The sequence below is a fragment of the Peromyscus californicus genome, unplaced genomic scaffold (assembly GCF_007827085.1).
Source record: "Peromyscus californicus insignis strain IS unplaced genomic scaffold, ASM782708v3 Scaffold_5__1_contigs__length_169319896, whole genome shotgun sequence".
NCBI classification, from domain to species: domain Eukaryota; kingdom Metazoa; phylum Chordata; class Mammalia; order Rodentia; family Cricetidae; genus Peromyscus; species Peromyscus californicus.
Window position 1 is genome coordinate 39,523,659 of NW_026294573.1, and position 20,706 is coordinate 39,544,364.

Sequence of the window (20,706 nt, forward strand, 5' to 3'; positions counted from 1 at the left end):
CCACATGCCGGGTGGTGGTGGCACGCACCTCTAACCCCAGCACTCAGAAGGCAGAGCCAGGCGGGATCTCTGAGTTTGAGGCCAGCCTGGTCTACAGAGTGAGATCCAGGACAGGCACCAAAACTACACAGAGAAATCTTGTCTCAAAAAACCAAAAATAAATGAATAAATAAATAAATAATAACCACAGTTCATAGTGTCTTATTGGAACTGATAACTAACCATTATCTTTGAAGCAACTCCTAACCTTTCCTTTTATACATTTTATATGTGTGTGACTGCTTCTCTGTTTTCACACTCAGGACTCCATATTGCTATCTTATCACCATTAGCTCTGCCATTAACAAGAGCTTCACATACATCATCACTAGAGTCATCAGAAGATTCTGTAAAAAGGTATAGCATAGTCTAGCCAAAAGTGATCAAGCTCACTTTGTCTCTGTGTTTGTATCTCATCTTCCCACACAGGCTCCATATTATCAGTAAAAAAGTCATTAGTCACAGTAAGGCAATTAATTACTTTACAACTGAGTAAGGTTGTACAGGGTCTCAAAGTCTTCCATGGTGTCAAACTCAGAGATCAGTTGAAGGCTTGCTTGCTGAGTTTGGCTTTTTATCATTTTTAATTTATTTAAATATTTAATGTGGTTCTCTGGGCTAGTAACCTTCTGATTAGTGTTTTTTTCCTCTTCAGTAGGGAGAGAATTAGAGGTAGGGGTGGTTTCCAGTTCCACAGTCAACTTAGCGATCTCTCTCCCCTTCTTTTTGATTTAATTATCTTTATTTTTATGTTTATATCATTTCTAGATATGCTCAAAACCCCCAAATATCCTATCTTGAAACCATTATATCCTGAACCTTTTCTAGTTTATAACTTAAAAATATTAAAATGTAAAACTGACATATATGTATATGCTGTATGTACTATATATCTATGTAAAGTGTTTAAAAACATTCTGAATTATTTTTACAGTTTTTCAAGTGTTACTTGGTTTAATTGAAGCTTCATTATAGGCTAGAAGGAGATATGTGGCATTGTTCCACTATAACTCAGTACCAATATTACCTTTTCATGCTGCAACTTAAAGTGTTTCAAAGTGATTATTTGGTTGAACGCCACAGCCTCCCTCTGACACATCGCCTTTATTTCTGGAAGAGTATGCCAAAATTTCATCTGTGTTGTGTGTGTCAAGATTTACTCCCTTTTTTTCAAATAATTTTGAGATTAATCTGCTCTATTGCTCTTAATATTCTGAGAGCATGGGACTGTAGAGATGGCTTAATGTTTAAGAGCACTTGCTGTTCTTCTGGAGAGCCCATGTTCAATTCCCAGCACACATGGTGGAGCACTACTATCTGTAGCTACAGTCCCAGTGAATCCAACCTCCTATTCTGGCCCCAAAAGACACTGTAATCATGAGGTGCACAGACATACATGTAGGCAAAACATTCATACATATAAAATAAAAATAAAGGTTAAAGTATTTTGATAACATTATATAAGGATTTTATTGAATATATAATTTAATATAAAGGTAATTTGTGTCTGTAAATTGAATCATTAGTATTATACTATCTGTGACTACCATATATTTACTCAGCTATACCAACATAATATCTTTAAACTCTGAAAAGATCTAATGCATTTTTAATTTTATTGAAGCTGGAAGAATACTATTTTGTGCCCATTTATATTAAGCAGTTTTCTTTTTGATTTCTATATACACTATCATATTCTCTAAATTTATTTAATTTCCTCTTTCTTTTACTGTAGCTGAAGTTTTCTACAGTCCTGCCTGGCCCACAGTCAGGACAAACCTCTCACCTGCCAGTCCCGCAGCCGCTCAGACCCAATCGAATAAACACACAGACTTATATTGCTTACAAACTGTATGGCCATGGCAGGCTTCTTGCTATCTAGTTCTTTTATATTAAATTAACCCATTTCTATTAATCTATAAGTTGCCACGTGGCTCATGGCTTACCGGTACCTTACATCTTGCTTATCATGTCAGCGGCTGGCAGTGTCTCTCTCACTCAGCCTTCTACTTCCCAGAATTCTCCTCTCTCCTTGTCCCGCCTATACTTCCTGCCTGGCTACTGGCCAATCAGTATTTTATTTATACAGATGATATCCACAGCACTTCCCCTTTTTCTTTTTTTTCAAAAAGGAAGGTTTTAACTTTCACGTAGTAAAATTACATATAACAAAACAATTACCAAGCAAGAATTACAGTTACAATATCTAGTCTATTTATAATAACTAGTCTATTTGTATTTGGCAAAATTAAAGAAGACATCCTATCTATCTTATTTTCATGAGTCTAAGGTTTCATATCTAACTTACCTTTTACCATAACCAAGGAAAATTATAACTATCTAGTCTTCAACTACATCAAAGGCCTCAGAAGGATATAATATTACCTGAGAAATGGGAGATGTATGCAAGCAACTTTCGAGAGTCTTGCGAGAGTAGACAGAGACAGCTGACAGCCTGGACAGACATCCAAAGTTCTTTTGTAAAGTTGGGGCATCTGTCTTTAGCCCACAGGTCTAGAGTCTCTCAGTGACTTTTCTCTGTGTCCTGTAGAATGTCTGGCAGTTTCCTCTGTGAAGCAGGAACTTGAAGGACCATTTTGCCAAGCAAAGTTCAGTGGTCACCTTCCTATGGATCCTGCATGTCCAGTCAAGCAAGCAGTCCATGCAAGAACAGTTTCTTACCCAAATGGCTATTTTTGCGAAGAAGATAAACTCCATATAGAGTGTCTTCAATGTTCATCCTCCTCTCTGAAGTAAATCTGGTGCTGCCAGGAGCAGACATGTCTCACTGTCCAGAAAGCCTAAATTTTTAACACATTTTAAATACCATATTCTGTAGGTCTTTGAAGTGTTTGAAGATTACCTATCTACCTACCTATCTATCTGAAATATATCTATGTATACCTAGAAAACTTAACATGACTACAAATTTGACTATCACAGAAGACTAATTGTTTCATTACAATTTAAATGAGTTGTATAAACATAATACCTTAAACAAGAGTAAAAATACACATACAGTATAACAAAATTAACTTTAAATTTGTACCAATAAACTAAAATCCATAGCAATGTAAAACATTTTTAAACAAGTTGCTCTTTAAAAGTAGATTCAATAATCTACCCTTTTATCCTATCATATCTGTATCACATCCCCTTTTCTTCTTTAAAAAGAGATCGCATTTATAATCAACCTGATTTAAATAAATATAATGGTTTTTCTCTGTCTCACACCAGAGGGCTCTTCTGATATGGGACAAAAGAGTTTCTCAACTTTTTTTTTTTAAGCAATATGTTTGGGTTTAGAGGAGTGAGCCAATTCCATCTCCAAAGCCAGCTTGGTATATTTGCAAATTTGGGAATAGCTTCTCTTAATACTTCCTGCTGGATGGGGGCGCTGTATCTTATGGGTGCACAAAGAATATTTTAGGATTATGGAGTAGCGTGTGAGGGTGTGTCATCTGAGCTAGTTGCCTTGAAACTGTTCTGGATGTTGGATAATCTGGGCCATGATGTCACTGGAGACCTTTCAGGGGGTCTTGGCTGGTCAAACCTGATGTATCTTAATCTGGAACAAATCGATATCATCTGGCTTTCTGTAGAAACAAAAGCAGAGCCTCCTTTTCCAAAGCAACACATCCTTAGATCCAAATTTTGAAGTCAAGGTATCTTTAAAATATACATATTGTCTTAACTCAACAGCTTATACAATCAAATGTCTTTCTGCAGTTAAGAATATCAAGGACAACATAATCCAGATTTTCTGTGTAATATCCATCTTTATGTGGCTTATTTTTTATACTACCTTTATTGTCTCTTTAAAGATTTTATAAACTCATTAAAGAGTAAGTGTATTAATTTGAAAGACATTATAAGATAGTTCTGTTAGTAATATAAGTTAGGATAGAAAGTGAATCAAGTTGTTTAGGTATTTATTGCTTGTATATATGATATATAGTTATTGTACTTTTGTATATAGTTTTTCTTATATTAGTTATAACTTTTTTCCTTTTTTCTTTTTATTAAAATAGAAAGGAGGAATATGGTAATATTTTATTTGTACTGAAATGTGATTTTATTTGCATGTTAATAAATAAAGTTACCTGGGGGTTAGAGCTAATAGCAAGCCATAGCAGAAGTCTGGCAGTGGTAGCACATGCCTTTAATCTTGATCACATGACAGGCAGATCTCTGTGTGTTCAAGGATACCACCAGCATGGAGACACATGCCTTTAATCTCAATACCAAGCATAGAGACCTAGAGGTCTGTATGGACAGGCAGGGACGAGGAGGTTCATGTGGTTGGGTTTACAACCAATAAGAAGGCAGAACAGAAAGTCAATAAAAAGACAGACACACAGGAATTAGGCCTCTTTTGGAGGGGAAGGACAGCAGTGGCAGCGAAGGGTAAGAAAGAGTTTTTAGTATCAGCTCTTAGCTACTACTCTGACCTCTTGGGCTTTTAACTCTGCATTTGGCTCTGTGTTTCTTATTTAATAAGACTGTTACATCTACATTTTACAGTATTTATGTGCCACTGATACCTTTATTTTCTCATGGTGCCAGATAAAGTATTTAGTCTCCAGAATTAAAGACTAAGATTTCAAAGATTTTTTTCTTATACAAATGATATTTATAATAATTTTTAAGACAAGTTTTTATCAAGATAAGTAAGGTCCCTTAGATTCCAGTTTCAAAGACTCGGAACATAGTCCACAGCATTTCCCTATGTCATATCATTGTGAGAACTTTGGGGATTTCTATGTCATATCATTGTGAGAAGTTTGGGGATTTCTTCACTGTAGCCATTTTAAATTGCCCAGATCATACAATAAATAACAATATTGCTTCATGTTTTATTTTCAGGGAGAGTCAAGTCAACCTAAAACTCTACTTACTTGAGCATTATTGGTGGAACCCTTATGTTAAAGATGAGCTTAAACAATCCTACACAGGGGTGGGGTGCTGCCCTCAGCTTTCTCTTGAAATGGAATGTACATATCAGAGTGGAAAAATAAGCTGCTGGGAGCATTCGTTCCCCAGAGTTCTCACAGAAAGCACTACTGACTATCATCTGTCCATAGCACATCTCATAGTGACTGTTTAATAAAAGGGACAGAGCTGATTGATGCTCAGATACCCCATGTAGTCAGATAATATTCTTTCTACATTGTTGTCTTTATTTATATGTCCTCTCCTTTCTTTGGTGAAGGATGTGAGAAACTTTACAACAGTTTTTAAATGGCCCATCATTGTCATTGCTCATTTGCTTGGTCATATGCTCTGCACAGTATGCTTCTCTTTATTCTTGACTTCAGAGTCATTTTATTCTGTCAAGATATTTTGTTTTTATTTCCCTTTAATTTCTTTGATATTTTTAAGTACTTAAGCAAAAAATATATTGTAGATCTTTATTACTTCAGATATTATATTCTCATTAACTTTCATTAGCTTAAAATTAATAAAGAGAAACAAATAGATGTGTACTGAGGACCACCATGGCAAATATATACTGTTCATCATTTTGAGTGCCTGATAATAATGAAGAATATGATTCTGATAATAATGAAGAATGTAATCATTTTGTTTTAAAGTATAGCTAAAATAAGAGTAAGCTAATTGCTGTATTTTACAGGGAGAGTAGAAGCCAAAATTTTCCTTAGTAACAAAAATAATTTTAAAAGATCATGACTATAATCTGCCACATATAACTTTGCTGGTTCTAAACACATGGATGTGTGTGCTTGAAAATCAAGAGATTCTGGGATCCAGAAGAAGTAAAATCAATATGTTGAGATACCACATTCAATGTTCATGAATCAGTTCACAAGTTGACAAGAAATGGAAAATACCTATACATCCATTGAAGGTTGATAAATGAGGGAATATGTCATATATGTGTACTGAAATAAAGTCCTATCTTTCAAAAGCAGAAAATCCCAGGATTTGTGATACACTAATGAACCTGGATGACATTATGCTAAGTGGAATAATCCAACACAGAGCAACGTACATGATCTTCCTTACACACATAATGTATAAAAGCTGAACTCATATAGGCGGAATATAGAATAGTGTATGCTAAGTGATAGTGTGTGGGCTGGGCAATACTGGGCAAAGCATATGGCCAAATTTTCAGCTAATCAGGATGAGTAAGTTCTGGAATCTATTGCATAGCATAGTGACTGTACTTAATAATAGTGTATAGAGTACCTGACAATTTCTAAGACAGTAGATTTTAAATTTTCTTATCACCCACACAAAGGTAAGTATTTTAGCTGATAGATATCTTAATAATTTGACTATAGAAATCATTTCACAAGATCAGGGTGTATCAGGACATTGTGTTGCACATAATTACTATGTGTGTGTGTGTGTGTGTGTGTGTGTGTGTGTGTGTGTGTGTGTGTGTATTTGTCAGTAACACCTCAATAAGGAAAAATAAGAAATGAATACATTAATGGAGTTGTACTGAACACTTTCTTTTGCTATTTTACTCATAGTTTAATACATCTGTTCTTGTCCTAATTTCATTAAATGTATCATTATAAGACAATGTAACATCTCTATAGTCTTATCATTCACATTCATATTATTGATTTATATAGGTCATATTTACATATGATGTGAAGTGGCGATTGTGTGTCTTTGGTTTTCTGAAGGAACTACTTAGGCAGACTTTGTTCAGAAGTAGTTTTCTAGTTTGACTTTGGTTCCACACATGCACAATGTAATTAGGTTTCTGTGTCTGACTTGTATTGTGAAATATAATGTTCTATCCATTTTACTAAAAATGACAGGATTTCATTCTTCTTTATGGGTGAATTATGCTCCCTTCAGTGAAGTTAATCTCTGGAAGGCATAGAGCCAAGTACAAAACAAGATAGGATGCTAGAAGAGATTGCCTCAGGGGGTTACCAGCAGTCATTAAGACTTCCTTGCAGAGGGAATTTTCTCACAAGACAGATTTTCAGAATGGTCTCTTGTATTTCTCTGTGTTGTCATGATTCTTACTGCCCCAATATTGATACCATGATTATAATTTTATTTCCCAGGTATGATGCAGCCTGCAGCTTTGTGTTTAGCTGGATTCTTCATGGCCTTTCTTCTCTTACAGATCACCATACACACCCAAGGTAGAGACATCCTCCCCATTTTATTGACTAAATTTGTTCTTTGACAATTTCATACATGCTTACAAGACGTTCTGCATATTCCCCCCACAACCCTCTCTAATTCCCCTTTCACCGTTGTCATCTCCTCTTTTCCCAATGACATGTCTCCTCCTCAGAATCATGCTTTTTGCTTTGTTTTATAACCCATTGATTTTAACCAGGATTATTTGTGTGCTCACAAGTTTGGGACTATCTGTTAGGGCATGGTGGACTCAAACAATAGAAGTCAATGACTGTCTCTGCCTTAAAATCCACCAGGAGCCAATAGTTTAGTGTTGATGGCGATATAGAACCATCACTCCTGGGTATGAGTAATTTTCTGAATGATGATGACAGGCTCAGTCTTGTGCAGGTCCTTTGCAGGCTACTGAAGCTGCTGTGAGATTGTGTTTGCAATGGTTGTGTCATTCTTTAAGATAGCATTTTGTAGTAGTTTTCTCTATCACCTGGCTCTTACATTTTCTCTGCTTCCTCTCCCCATTTTTCCCTGACCTTAACTATCATTTACTGTATCTTGAGCATCCACAAGTCTCTGCATTCACAATACAGTAGCATAGGAAATAAGACCAACAATAGGCTAATGGGACTTTATGAAATTAAATAGTTTGTTAACAAAGAAAATTATCAATAAAATGAAGAGGCAGCCTTTAATCCTAAAGGCTGGAAGGCAGAAACAGGTGATCTCTGTGAGTTAAAGACCTCCTTGGTGTACATCAAGAGTTCCAGGCCTATCAAGAGACTCCATGAGACATCATGAGACTCCATCTCAAAAACAAAACAACTAAACAAAACAAAACAACAAAAAAGGGTATGTTTGTAACAACAATTCAAGAAAAAGAGGCCAGAAATTGAAGAGAGAGAAAGGGGTGCATGAGCGGGGTTGGAGGGAGAAGAAATGAAAGAAATTACATGACTATAATGTCATCAATAGCAATATTATCTGCAATATGTTTTTAATGAAGAGAGAATTGCATCACTTTCTCCCTTCCAGTCACTCCCAGGTATCCTGTGTCCAGTTCCTCTTATGTCCTTCCCCTAATCTCAAGTTGATAGCTTCTTTTTCTTTAATTATTATTGTCATGCACAAATGTATAAATATAATTTGTTGAGTGTTTTTTTTTTTGCTATTTGCATGCATATTGTCTCAGGGCTGATCATTCTGCATTGGACAACCAATGAAGGGGCACCTTCTCCCAGCAATCATTAGTTGCTTGTATTTCTTTGTCTGGGGTTGGACCACTCAAATATTTCCTCCTTCAACATTAATATGCCTGTTGATATTACCACTGTTCCATCCATTGTTTACTAGCCATCTCTAGGAGAGACTGTCTCATTCCCACCTGGCATTCTGGCTCTTACAATCTTTCCACCTTCTGCTTCTGCTATGTTCCCTGAGCTGTAGAATCAGAAACTATAATATAAATGTAGCTTCTGGGTTGGGCTCCCCACAATCTTTTGATTTATACATGTGTCTAGCCACAGTTTCTGGGATGGTCTCCATTTTCTGTAAAGGGGTATTTGTTAGATGAGGGGGTAGTAACTTCACCTGAGGATATAAATTTTAAAAGATCCAATAGATCCATTGTGAAATGTCATCCTTCACATAGCTATGAAATTATGAATTAATATCCCAAATGAAGCTAAAATAATTTGCATCTTATATATCAATACCTGAGATTATATGCATAGAAATACACATATACAAACCAAATGTAAAACAAATATGCACATATATGTGTGTATATGTACAGAAATGCATGTAGGGATAGGTATATGAAAACAGTTATTCATCCAAGTATTCTTCTCAATACTTTCAAATGCATTATGTACATGTTTTGCAAATTACTTTTAAAATATGAGTTTTAAGTAACTTTATATGAATATTTTGCTATTACTTTTACATTTGTGGAGAATTCTGTCCTGTGATCACTCAAAATCACTTTACCTGTGTTCTCCTATATAGATCTACTGAACTATTATGCTGAACCTTAAATAATAATGAAAGATAGGTTAAAGAAACATATACCATTAAAATAAGAATGAAAGATTTATTATTATTTCAAGATATTGTACATAAATTCAATACTATAATTTAAATTATTACATATGAAACTTCACATATGTATAAATGTGTGTATGAAAATTTTAGTATTGATCTATCAGGTCACATGGGACTCTGCATTATCCCTTGTAATTTAATTTCACATTATTGAATTGATTGAGCTTTCTAGAGAGTACTGACACCTCTGTGTGTACCTAGAAAACTTCCTTCTACTTTGATTTGGCCTCACAAGAGCACAATCCACAGCATCCCCTTCTGTAGTACAGTTGCTGCAAAGGCAGATGATAAACTCCCTCCTTGAAGAGCTCCCCCAGCTCCTACAGGCCTCCAAACTGCTCACTGTTTCTTTTCTCTCTTCTTGTACTCATCCTGATATGAGATGGTTTGACCCAACATCATCTTTAACCGCTTGGGCTGAGAATTCTGATCATCAATTACCACCTTAAATTATTCAAGGGGATAAAATAACTAGTTCCTTCCCACAATAAGTAAATGTTATAGAGGCAGATGCATTGAGTATCTCTCTGCACCTAGTTGGTTCCTTGTTTTGAACATCCAGTGAATGCTTATTTTATTGGGTTTTTAATTATTTGGGGAAGTAATTTTATAGTTTATCCACTTTTGGAGTTGGTCTTCAGCAAGGAAGTTGTTTCAGTTTTCACATAATTCTTCATTACCACATCACTTAGAGTTTTCACAGCAAGAGCTCTAAATGTATTAATATATTATTTTTAAAAATTTGTTTTAAAAATTATGTTTATTTGCTATTTGCATAGTAGTGTAACCTTCTAAAGAAATTGTTTCAGTGTCTATGCTCAAAATGTGGTGGTGTAAATGCCAAAGTAGCTAGTGTAGAGATGTGAATACCTAGTTAAATTTGATTTTGTCTTGAATTTATTGATATCTTCTAGTTTGTGGCTTTCTCTTTTTGCCCATAATGATGTACAGAAATTACTAAATTTCATGAAATCTGATTTATCAGTTTTTTTCTGATTGTGTTTTTGTTTCTTTCTAGCTTGTGTTTACATAGAAGTATTGCTTTTGCCCTAATTGTGGCTACCCATATATGGGACACAGGTAGCATAATATTGAGAGTGAGCACTTCTACAAACTTCTCATCTCTTGAATCTTTCTCTTCTTCCTAGCTATGAGCTTAGATATACAGATTAACATTCAGGTTCCAGATGCAGAAGGGGTACTGGTGGAGTGTACTTCAGGAAGTTTGATCCCACCTGCTGAGATGACATGGAGAGACAGCAAGGGGAATGTAATTCCACACTCACCAAAATTTGACTCTCAGGATGGATTATTGTACTTGAAGAGCAGTATTCTTCTGAAGAACAGAACACATGGTCCAATTACTTGTTCCATTTACAATGTAACTACTAATCAAGAGAAAAAGAGAAGCATTGTCCTCTCAGGTAAGTTCTTATGACTTAGTTCTATCAAAGATGAATTGTTTTATACAAGGATTCAAATTAAGAAAGAATTGAATGAAATAATAACTGCGAGGTTATGTTACAAGCTATAAACTGCTGTCGAGCTTCCCTATTTGAGTTTCTGGAAATCAGAAAAATATTTAAATGTTATGGGGAATATTTTAAAGAAAGGTATTGGGGCTGGAGAGAAGTCTCAGAGGTTAAGAGCACTTGTTCTCCTTGAGGGCTTGTTTGGGTCCTAGCACCCATACTGGATGGCTCACAATCACCTGTAACTCCAGCTCTATGGGATCCAGTGCCCTTTTCTGGACACCACATTTTCCTTCAGGCATGTGCACATGCACACTCACAGACATCCACTCTCACTCATACATAGAAAATAAATCTTAAAGGAGATACTGAAATAATTTGAAAATGAGCTCCCATTCTGGTTGTATGTTAAGGATTCAAAAGCTATATGACTTCCACATAAATTTCTAGATTTCTATTTCTAGATTTGTGCCCTTGAATATTATTTCTCCTTTAAAATTATTGTTTTGTCTCCTCTGGAAAATAGCATATATAACTTCTGAGATAAAAGGAAGATTAGAATCTTTGTGTATGTGCCTTTGCAGATAATAGGAGTCAAGACAACAGGGGAAATGACATATTATAAATACAAAAATAAAGCACCAGGAAGCATGCAAGAGATGATGGGGGGATGAAAGGCATAGGAACAAGAAGATTACACAGAGAGGACCAGGAAACAGCCTCCAGCCCCATCCCAGATTGTGGAAAGAGAAGTAAAGATAAAGCTTCAACCACTATCAAGTCTTGGCAGCCTTATGACTGTCTGGTGAATATGCCTGTATGTTCTCATGAGTCCAGTTGCAGGGGATTTGATGGGATAGTGACTCCTCTTGCATGACAAGACAGTATTGGTGAAAAAAATCCATTTTTTTGCTCTCTGTCTCAGAACAATGTACATGGACTCTGAGCTAGCAGTTCTCGCCTTCCTATGTTATCCTCCATGGTGTTTGTCTTATCAGTGGCCCAGAAACCAAGGAGCAAGGCAACCTTGGAAGAAACCATCTGAAATTATGAGCCAAAATAAGGCATTTGTCCTTTAAACCTTTTAAAAAACATTTTGTTACAGTGATAAAAGTTTCTAATACAACATGTAAGTAAAGAGGCAGGATTATCAAATGCAACTATCCATGCAAGAGTGTTGTTGATGAAGGAAATGTGTGCCTAAAGGCTGCACTTCATTCTGTTCTTTGTACTATCGATGTCGATGAAGGCTGTTAGGTAATAAAACTGGACTCAGAGGAAGAACAAGATTTGGAAGTTATTAGTCCCATAATAGGACAGAATTGGATGAAAGAAGGATCATGATATTTTACCTTGTTAGCAAGGGAAGCAAGATGGATAAGCAGTTAGAAAACCTTTGGACAGCTGCCTTTAATCCCAGCACTTGGGAGGCAGAGGCAGGCCGATCTCTGTGAGTTTGAGGCCAGCTTGATCTACAAAGTGAGTTCCAGGAAAGGCTCCAAAGCTACACAGAGAAACCCTGTCTCAAAAAAAAAAGAAAAAAAGAAAACCTTTGGACATTAATTCAGTTCTTGAGACTCATATGGTCAAAGGAAGAAGAACCTGATACTAAAACTGGGGTCAAACTCTGTGCCAAGGAACCACTAAAAACATCAAAGTTAATAGAGAAAAACATTGGGAAAAGAGGCAAAGAGACCCAGTGATTCCTCAAGTCAATCTTCGGGAACCTAAAGTGAGATTACAGTTTTAGTTGATAGCCAAAGATATGTTCATTCGGTTTTGGTGAGTCTCTTTGTGTGAGGGTTCCTGGTGTGCAATTTGCAACCTTCAAAACAAATAGCATGTAGAGTGGCCCATGTACAGTTTTTGGAATTTAATATGAGCTACTAGGTACAAAATTTCTAGTTGTGCAATTTCTTCCATGCTAATAAGAACCCTGCAAGTAAGAGCAGACCCTTCTGGCTAAAACTAAGGCCCAGGTAAAAGCTAAGATGTCCTGGTCAAGGTGTTGTAGCCCACTACCACAACTGACCCATCATTGTTTGGGTTTCAGTTTTATCCTACAAGGGAGTCTGACAAGTTGCTAGATCTGTGTGAAATATCTACGTAGGGGAGTCAAGTTTCCTCTTGTACTAGAAACTTTTCCTTCTCCCTGAATGAAATTCCAGAAGAAATTCTCATTTCTTTGGGGGTACATTGTTTCAATAGTCTGTTAGAATGAGAGTCACAAATGTCTCCAAAAAGTAAGAATATTTGGGAGAAAAATTTGATTAATTGTCTTACCCACCTGTGCATCCTGTGAATTGCAATAGAAACCAGCAGGACAGGTAAAATAGTAGCATGAATGTTATGGGTAACCAACCACTTTCTAATTTGATTTAAAGTTTGCTCCACAGGAAGAAATATGTACCTGGTACCTGTAAGTCATAAGGGCCCCAGAATTGAAACTACTATTATTTTTCTGAATGGACACAGTATCAAACTGCCTTTTGAATTGGAATCTCTCTGCCCACAGATTAGTGTAGCTTTAAGATCATTTCAGGGAAGTTTTTTTTTGCATTGGATATTGGTTAACACAGAAACTCACAATTGGTCAAAATATAAAGAATAGGTGTTTGTGGAGTGCTCAACCACAAATGGTACATCCAAGTCAAATAGTGTTACCCACATATTTGGGGATTGGTAGACATAAACAGAGCACTGGAATCTGAACTAGACAGGGAGAATATAGTGAATCTAGCACTCTTCATGCTGGTCCTGGTACTCTCAGGCCCTGCTCAAGTAACCCACATTGCAGAGAAGAGACTGAAGAAATCAAACAATCTACCACACCTGATCTCCGGGATTTCTCACTCTCCTTTCCAGCGACAAAACACATGTGGCAGAAAGATAGGTCCAGATGCTGAGAAATCAACAGTCCTCAGTTCCTATTTTTGAATGGATCTCTGACCATCATGATGCTCAATTCAGAATTTCCTTCTGCCTTGGTGTTTCCATATTTGACCTTCCTTCTCTTCACAGCTGCTTCAGTGGCCTTCTTTCCAGGCACTGTGGCAAGGGTCCCCAGACTCCTTGAGTATTTAATCTTCCTTCTCTTTAGGTACCTAGATTATCTCGGTTTCAAATAATAACCAACTCACAAGATGGCCAAGAAAGAGAAGTTGGAGGTAGGACAGGGGCCAGATATATTTATTCTTCAAAACCATGTCCCTTACTACCTACTTTATCTGCTCAGCCCCATTGACTAATATTTTTGTTTTTTTCAAAAAATCCCATCAAATTATGAGTCCATCGGTGGATTAATCCACTGACAAGGTAAGAGCCCTCATGATCCAGACAATTCTCAGTGATTGGATTTGCCAACTATGGACTAAGCCTGTAATGTGAATCTCTTAGTTGGAAATGTATATCCAGTTCCTAACACCAAGTCCTTCTATTCTCTTTCAGATGTCCTCTTCAAACCAGAGTATATGTCATTGATGTCAAACAGACCTCCATGTCCTGTAATATATTTAAGCATTATATTTGTTCTTCATTGTCTCAGAGGAATACTTGTTTTTTGTTATCTCGGATGGAGAAAAAAAAAAGGAAATGGTAAAGAGTTCTGAAACCATTTCTTTTTGAACCCCAATACTCAGATGTGATGCATACAAAATTATTTACCCCAGAACTTTAGTGCATCCCAATACTCTTTGTCAAAGGAGGTTTCAAAAGTCTTCAGAGATCCTCAGGTTAAGCTTACCCTTCCTCCTTGTGTGGTTCTTCATGGCTAGCACGAAGCTATCATCACAATTCCTCTCAAGGTCTCGGGATTCCTTCAGAGGCATCATTAGTGATTTCCTTTCACTTTTGGTGTTTGTGGAATTTGAATCATAATAGACCTTTTCTCTTCCACAAGTACTTGTCAGCTTTTAGAGATATTGCTGAAAACTGTCAGGCACCAGATTGGAGAAAGAGATGAGTGACTGGAGCTCAGGCCTGGATAGCCCTGCTGTCTAGGCCCTAGGACCTAGGGCACATCCCTGACACGCCTCCACCCATCACACCCACAGCAGCCTGTCAGCAGCATTCTCCCCTTCCAATCACCCTCACACCCCACACTCCTGGGGATCAGTAAACCTTGGAGGCACTGGCTCCACCTGCATCAATTGGAGGAAGAGCCACTGAGGGACACAGGCTCCACCTGCATATCCTACAACCTTTAGGCACTTAAGCATTTAGACAAGGCTGTAGTTAACAGGGTTCCACAGCATCCAAGACATATTTTCAGGCTGCACAGTCACAAGAAAAGTGAGAAGATATTTATTATTTGATTTTGTTTTTAAGCCTGTTCTGTCTTCATCCTAAATGACCATAAATCTTAGCTTCACCCAATCCTAAATTCTATCTTCACTAAAAATTCCCAACTGTAATCCTAACCCTAGTCCTAAAAATCTTGCTTATGAAGCTTTAGCCCTGACATAGGTTAAATGAACAAATGGATACAGCTCTGAGACCTTCAAGACACTACCTATATTCAGTATTTCTCTTGCTATTCCAATGCATTCTCAAAGTCCTAGCCTCCTAAATCTTCTTACTGACTCTTTTCCAGGTCCGAATAAAATGAAGCTTTGCTATGAGTTTATGTGGGAGTGTCTACCATTAGTTTTGTATATTGGCTTCCTCCCTCTCTATTTGAATTTCAGGAGCAGAGGTGAGTGCAACTAGACTGGGATCTGTCATTTCACCTTGCCTTTGTCCAGTGCCTTCTCATCTTGGAACTATGTAGACAAAGCTGAGTAATCTTTGTTGCAGAAGTAGCAGGCAGAGTTTCAGTGACATCTCAGTGGCTTCACATGCTGTCCTTGGAAATATGATTTGCTCAAATTTTAGACTTCTATCATGGCTGCTTATATTTTCATACACATAGTTACTGCTGCTTGTTTAGCAATGAAAAGATTTATTTCTCCAGGTCTGGCTTCCATTCAGTCCCACATGCATAGGCATTCTTTTACAAAGCACATTTTTAATGCTACCTATCATTTACACTCAGCCAACAATTCATAAATAGTTAAAAAACACTTTTGGTTTAGAGATCCCCTCTGATAATTAATGGGAAAAAAGTACAATTTTTTTTTGTTTCATGTTCGTTTTCTGAGACTGCTGAAAGCTAATGTTGGATCCTATTCAGTGTGTATTTGCAAGGTATTTGAAAGTATGGACATACTGCAACATACACTGTATATAGGATAATATCTGAGAATTTAGAAAAACTTTTCATTTCATTGTGGATATTGGGAGGAAGTACTTTATTTAAAAAAACATTAAAGTAAGCTGAAAGTTCTAATTACTATAGGGGATTTACACTCATCCATAAGAAAAAATTAAATCAGACATCAGATATAGATATACCTCTTCTGATTTAACATATATTTCAGAATGTCTGTCAATAAAACTCATTCCATCTATTTTACTACAAATCATAAAAACAAGCCTCAACTCCTAAACAAATGAACCCAAAGGAAATTTCTCAGAGTCAATGGAAAAATAGCAAAAGTGTATAAAGATATGGAAGGTATAATTAACTTCCAGCACTATGGTCTTATGTGATATTTTGTTTGAGTTCTGACAAATAAAGCTTGCTTGGAGTCAGAGGGTGGAGTTAGCCACTAGTTAACTATAGAGGTTTGGAGGACTGTAGAGAGAGGTACAGGAAGTGGTAAGGCAGGGCTGAGACTGGATCTCGGCCCTTTAGGTCAGAGGAACAGAAGAGGTAGGAAGTCATTGATGGCTGCTCCCCTGCTTCTCTGATCTGTCAGGTTTTTACCCTATTATATGACGCCTGGTTTTTAATTGATAAGATAATTAGATTTACCTATCACTATGAAATACACTAAATGTCCTAAACCAGTATTTCTGATTAAAATACATCTTCCCATCCATCTAACACTTACACAGCTATGAAATTTTAAAGTTATTTTGGCCACCAAGAAAGTAAGAACAATATTTTGCATAATAGAAAATATAAATATATATGAATCTATTCTCCCTATCTCCCCCCATCCATTTACTTTTATGTTTTTGTTGGGATCCTGATACCCTGATTTTAAAGTCCACATCAGGATTAAATGGACTAATTTTAATTCTTAGAACCCTCATAAAGGAGGAGTATAATAGAGATATCCACATTCATCTGAGGAGCCCAAAGTAGTGAACACTGAAATAGTCTGTAAAAAATTTGGCCAGGCGGTAGTGGTGCACGCCTTTAATCCCAGCACTTGGGAGGCAGAGGCAGGTGGATCTCTGTGAGTTTGAGGCCAGCCTGGTATCCAAAGCAAGTTCCAGGAAAGGCGCAAAGCTACACAGAGAAACCCTGTCTCGAAAAACAAAACAAAACAAATTTACCAAGTAAAACAGTATGTCTCATGGAATACTATGAAGAGTAGAATTCAGGGACTGGAGAGATGGCTCATTGGTTAAGAGCACTTGCTTCTCTTGAAGAGGATCTGGATTCTACTTCAGCATCTATATGGCAGACCAAAACTCACTATAATTATAATTTTAGGAGTTCTGAAGACCTCTTCTCGCCTCTAGAATTTATACACATAAAATAAAAAATAGGAAAATTTTTGCAAAAATGGATCGAATTTAGAAATTACTTTACCTTAGCAAGATTGCAACTATTAATTTGTATAAATTCCATGCAAAACTTGAAGACAAAGGCAATTGATGGGCTCTCCCCTGGCATACTGAGGGGTAGTTGTCAAAGTTATCAAAATTATCAGTGATGGTCTGGACTTCCTTTATATATATATTAAGCATATGAAATATATCTTTTGTATTTAAAAATAGAAGACTGAACTTAAAAGGTGAGCAGACAATGAAAAACTATAATAAAATACGATAATATTTCAAAAGACCAAGTAGAACATCTATATAGATTCAATCATAGTAATTGAAATTTCAGCAATAACCCAGTAGAAATATTAAACAGGAGACTAAACATAATGAAAAAGAACTGGACTTCAGATATCAAGTAAGATGCAGTGTGTACATAACTATCACGTGTGGCATGGGCCCAGATTATGCATCACTTGGTCTTCATCAGAGACTCTCCTATTAATAGTAGATGACAATCAATACAGAGCTCAAGGTGCAGAGCATAAAAGACATCTGGATGGTCATTCCTACGCTGGTTATTTATATCCTGCCTTCCTCCAAAGGCTCATGGATCACTGCAGAAGATAAGAAAAAAGGTGGTGGATGACTACAAGGAAACAGTGTTTTCCATATGCAGCAGGGCAATTACACATATGACCTCATAGCAATTGAGATGACACACACAAGACCTGTGCAGACTCGGGCCAGACAACTCCAGCATGTATAGGCAGGTTGTGCATGAAGTCACACCCCTAGTTATAGAGGTATTGGTAGCTGATAACTTCTGGGAGAGGGAGAGTCAATTTTCTTTAAGACTGTGGCTTCTGGTATGCTGACTGCCCTCCAGTGAAGGACACACATCCAGTATTACAAAGGCAGCACAAACTGTACTTGTGGTGTGTGTGTGTGTGTGTGTGTGTGTGCATTCACATGTGCACATACATCTCTCTGTGAGAATACTTTTGTTTTTCATAGTAAATATCTGTTGGACACCATTAATGTCCTCTGTTAGAATGTTCCTTATGGCCTGAAATATTATTATTGCATCAAATGTTTCCTTTTCTCTTTTGTTTAATTCTTCTTTTATATTTTTGGATGAGTACTGATCTCAGCTTTCTAATCTAATTTCTACTTCTTACTGTATTTTCCACCTTCTCTTGTTAAGAATTTCTAACACAAACTCAAATGTAGTAATTACAATTATAATAACCTATCCTTTGCATTCTTAATTTCATGTACCTCATTTCAATATACCTATCCATTTATTACTTACATGGATTGACTTTGAGTTCTCACATGTTACGATCATATTCTTGGTATGTTGCATGCTAGAATCTGCTGTTCTACTGAGCTGCAATGTCAGACAATGTTGGCTTAACCAACTGCTCATTAGACCAATGTATTTCCTTTGTGCTTTTCCTGCAACATCTTGCTTTGGCAACTCTGAACCCAAAGAATAAAAATAAACAAGAGGATGTTCTCAACTATCTGTGGATAAATGAGTAAGAATAACAACATCTTACAATTTATATGCATGGCTCAAACTAAACTACACAAAACCTTTGACACCCTTAAAACTGTAAAGTTATGTCATAAAACCTTGGATTGGTGGCCTAACATTTGTCCCCCAAATGAAGTCTACTCAAAGCCTCCCTTTCTTCTTTCTTGTTGACTAAGAACCTGTGATCTGGCTTCTTAATTTATACATATTTACCTGTCTCTGTTTTACTTATTTTAAACTGGGCTTAATATTTCTTTCTCTTTTTTTTCAGCTTCTATTTTGGACAATGCATACCCACTGTACAGTAATTGGCTGTGGGATGTATGCATAATCTTGGCTGTGATGATGGTATTTTTCACTGGACTCATTTTGCTTCTACTTGGGACCCTAAACCATAAGTAAGTGAAGCAGTGGGAGTGGGAACTCCAAGGATGAGTCTCCTGTCTCTCTACATGCATCCTCATAAATCTAATCTTCGCTTGGTAAAACTAGAGGAAAATAGAGGCTTAGGTTATTGCTATCTTTCTTTACTTCCATAAGCAGATTGGGGGGGTATTTTAGAATTCACATAGGCCTTGCTAACTGTTCATTAGATTAGCATGTAGGCTTGCCTGTGGGAGACCATCTTTATTAGGTTAGTTGAGATGGGAAGATTGAGACCTTAACTGAGGGCTTCCTTTTAGCATTTACTGTTTCTCCTTTGATACTTTCTGTGATATTAACCTCAACTATGAGGAGCTCTGTCAGCCATCTCCACCACAGTGCCATGTTACCATGTTGAGCTTTGCCACCTGATAAAGTCTAATTTCTCACTTTTAATGCTGGATTTTCACTGAAAGCTGTTTTAAGGAAGCATCTTCTATAACTTACCAAGACTAAATTAATCCCACAGATTTTTCATTTATCCACCTACTATATCTAACTCTCTTTGAACTCTTACAAAGACATTCAGTAAAGCAGAGTTAGAAAAGGTCTCCAGGAGTGCCAAGAAAGAAAATAGACATCCAAAGTGATTTAAGCCTATTAAAATAGAAAGAATCTTGCTTTTCTTCTTTGGGTTCTTAGTTTCATCAATAAAGTAATTTAAACACAGACAAGAAGGAAAACTGTGGTGCAATTTTATTAATTTAAGAGAAAAACAACAGGACCAGTTCAGTTTATGTATTTGCTATTACTAGGAGTCTAAGCTGGGCTCTTCCTTGCAGATTCCTGGGACATTCTCTTGTGCCAGGTTTTTGCCTGACCACAAAACGTGTCCGTTTTCAGTGGTCTCTTTCATTATTCTCATTTGTCCCCCCCATAACTTTATATTTCATGTTTATATCCCCACTCTGCGGTGATATTTTATTTGTGCTGAAATGTGATTTTATTGGTATGTTAATAAAGTTGCCTGGGGATCAGAGCTAAGAGCAAGCCATTAAGCAGAAGTCTGGTAGTGGTAGCACATGCCCTTAATCTGATCACATGGTAGGCAAAGTCTCTGTGTGTTCAAGGACACAGCCAGCATGGTAACACATGTCTTTAATCCCAGTACCAACCATAGAGACCTGGACGTCTGTATAGACAGACAGTGACGAAGAAGTCGTGTGGTTGGGTTTAGAACCAATGTGAAGGCAGAACAGAAAGGCAATAAAAAGACAGGACACAGGAAGAAGCTCTCTCTCTCAGGGGAAGGACAGCAGCAAGTGGTAAGACAAGGTGGTCTTAGCTCTTGGCTACTGCACAATCTCTGGGCTTTTAACTCTTTATTTGGCTCTGTGTTTCTTATTTATTAAGACCATTTATAATTACATCTATGTTTGGCACCCAACATGGGGCAAG

At 36.8% G+C, this 20,706-nt stretch overlaps 1 protein-coding gene and 1 pseudogene across 1 annotated transcript; one reads left to right on the top strand and one right to left on the bottom strand.

The window, feature by feature from the left end:
* Positions 1–201: 201 nt before the first annotated feature.
* LOC128096968 (eukaryotic translation initiation factor 4E-like) lies at positions 202–1,138 on the bottom strand (annotated as a pseudogene).
* Positions 1,139–7,096: 5,958 nt separating this feature from the next.
* LOC128096969 (selection and upkeep of intraepithelial T-cells protein 10-like) lies at positions 7,097–19,287 on the top strand. Its single transcript, XM_052717185.1, has 5 exons — positions 7,097–7,175; positions 10,422–10,697; positions 14,193–14,346; positions 15,305–15,438; positions 19,157–19,287. The coding sequence occupies exons 1-5, from the start codon at positions 7,097–7,099 to the stop codon at positions 19,285–19,287; spliced, it is 774 nt and encodes a 257-aa protein (XP_052573145.1).
* The last annotated feature ends 1,419 nt before the right edge of the window (positions 19,288–20,706 follow it).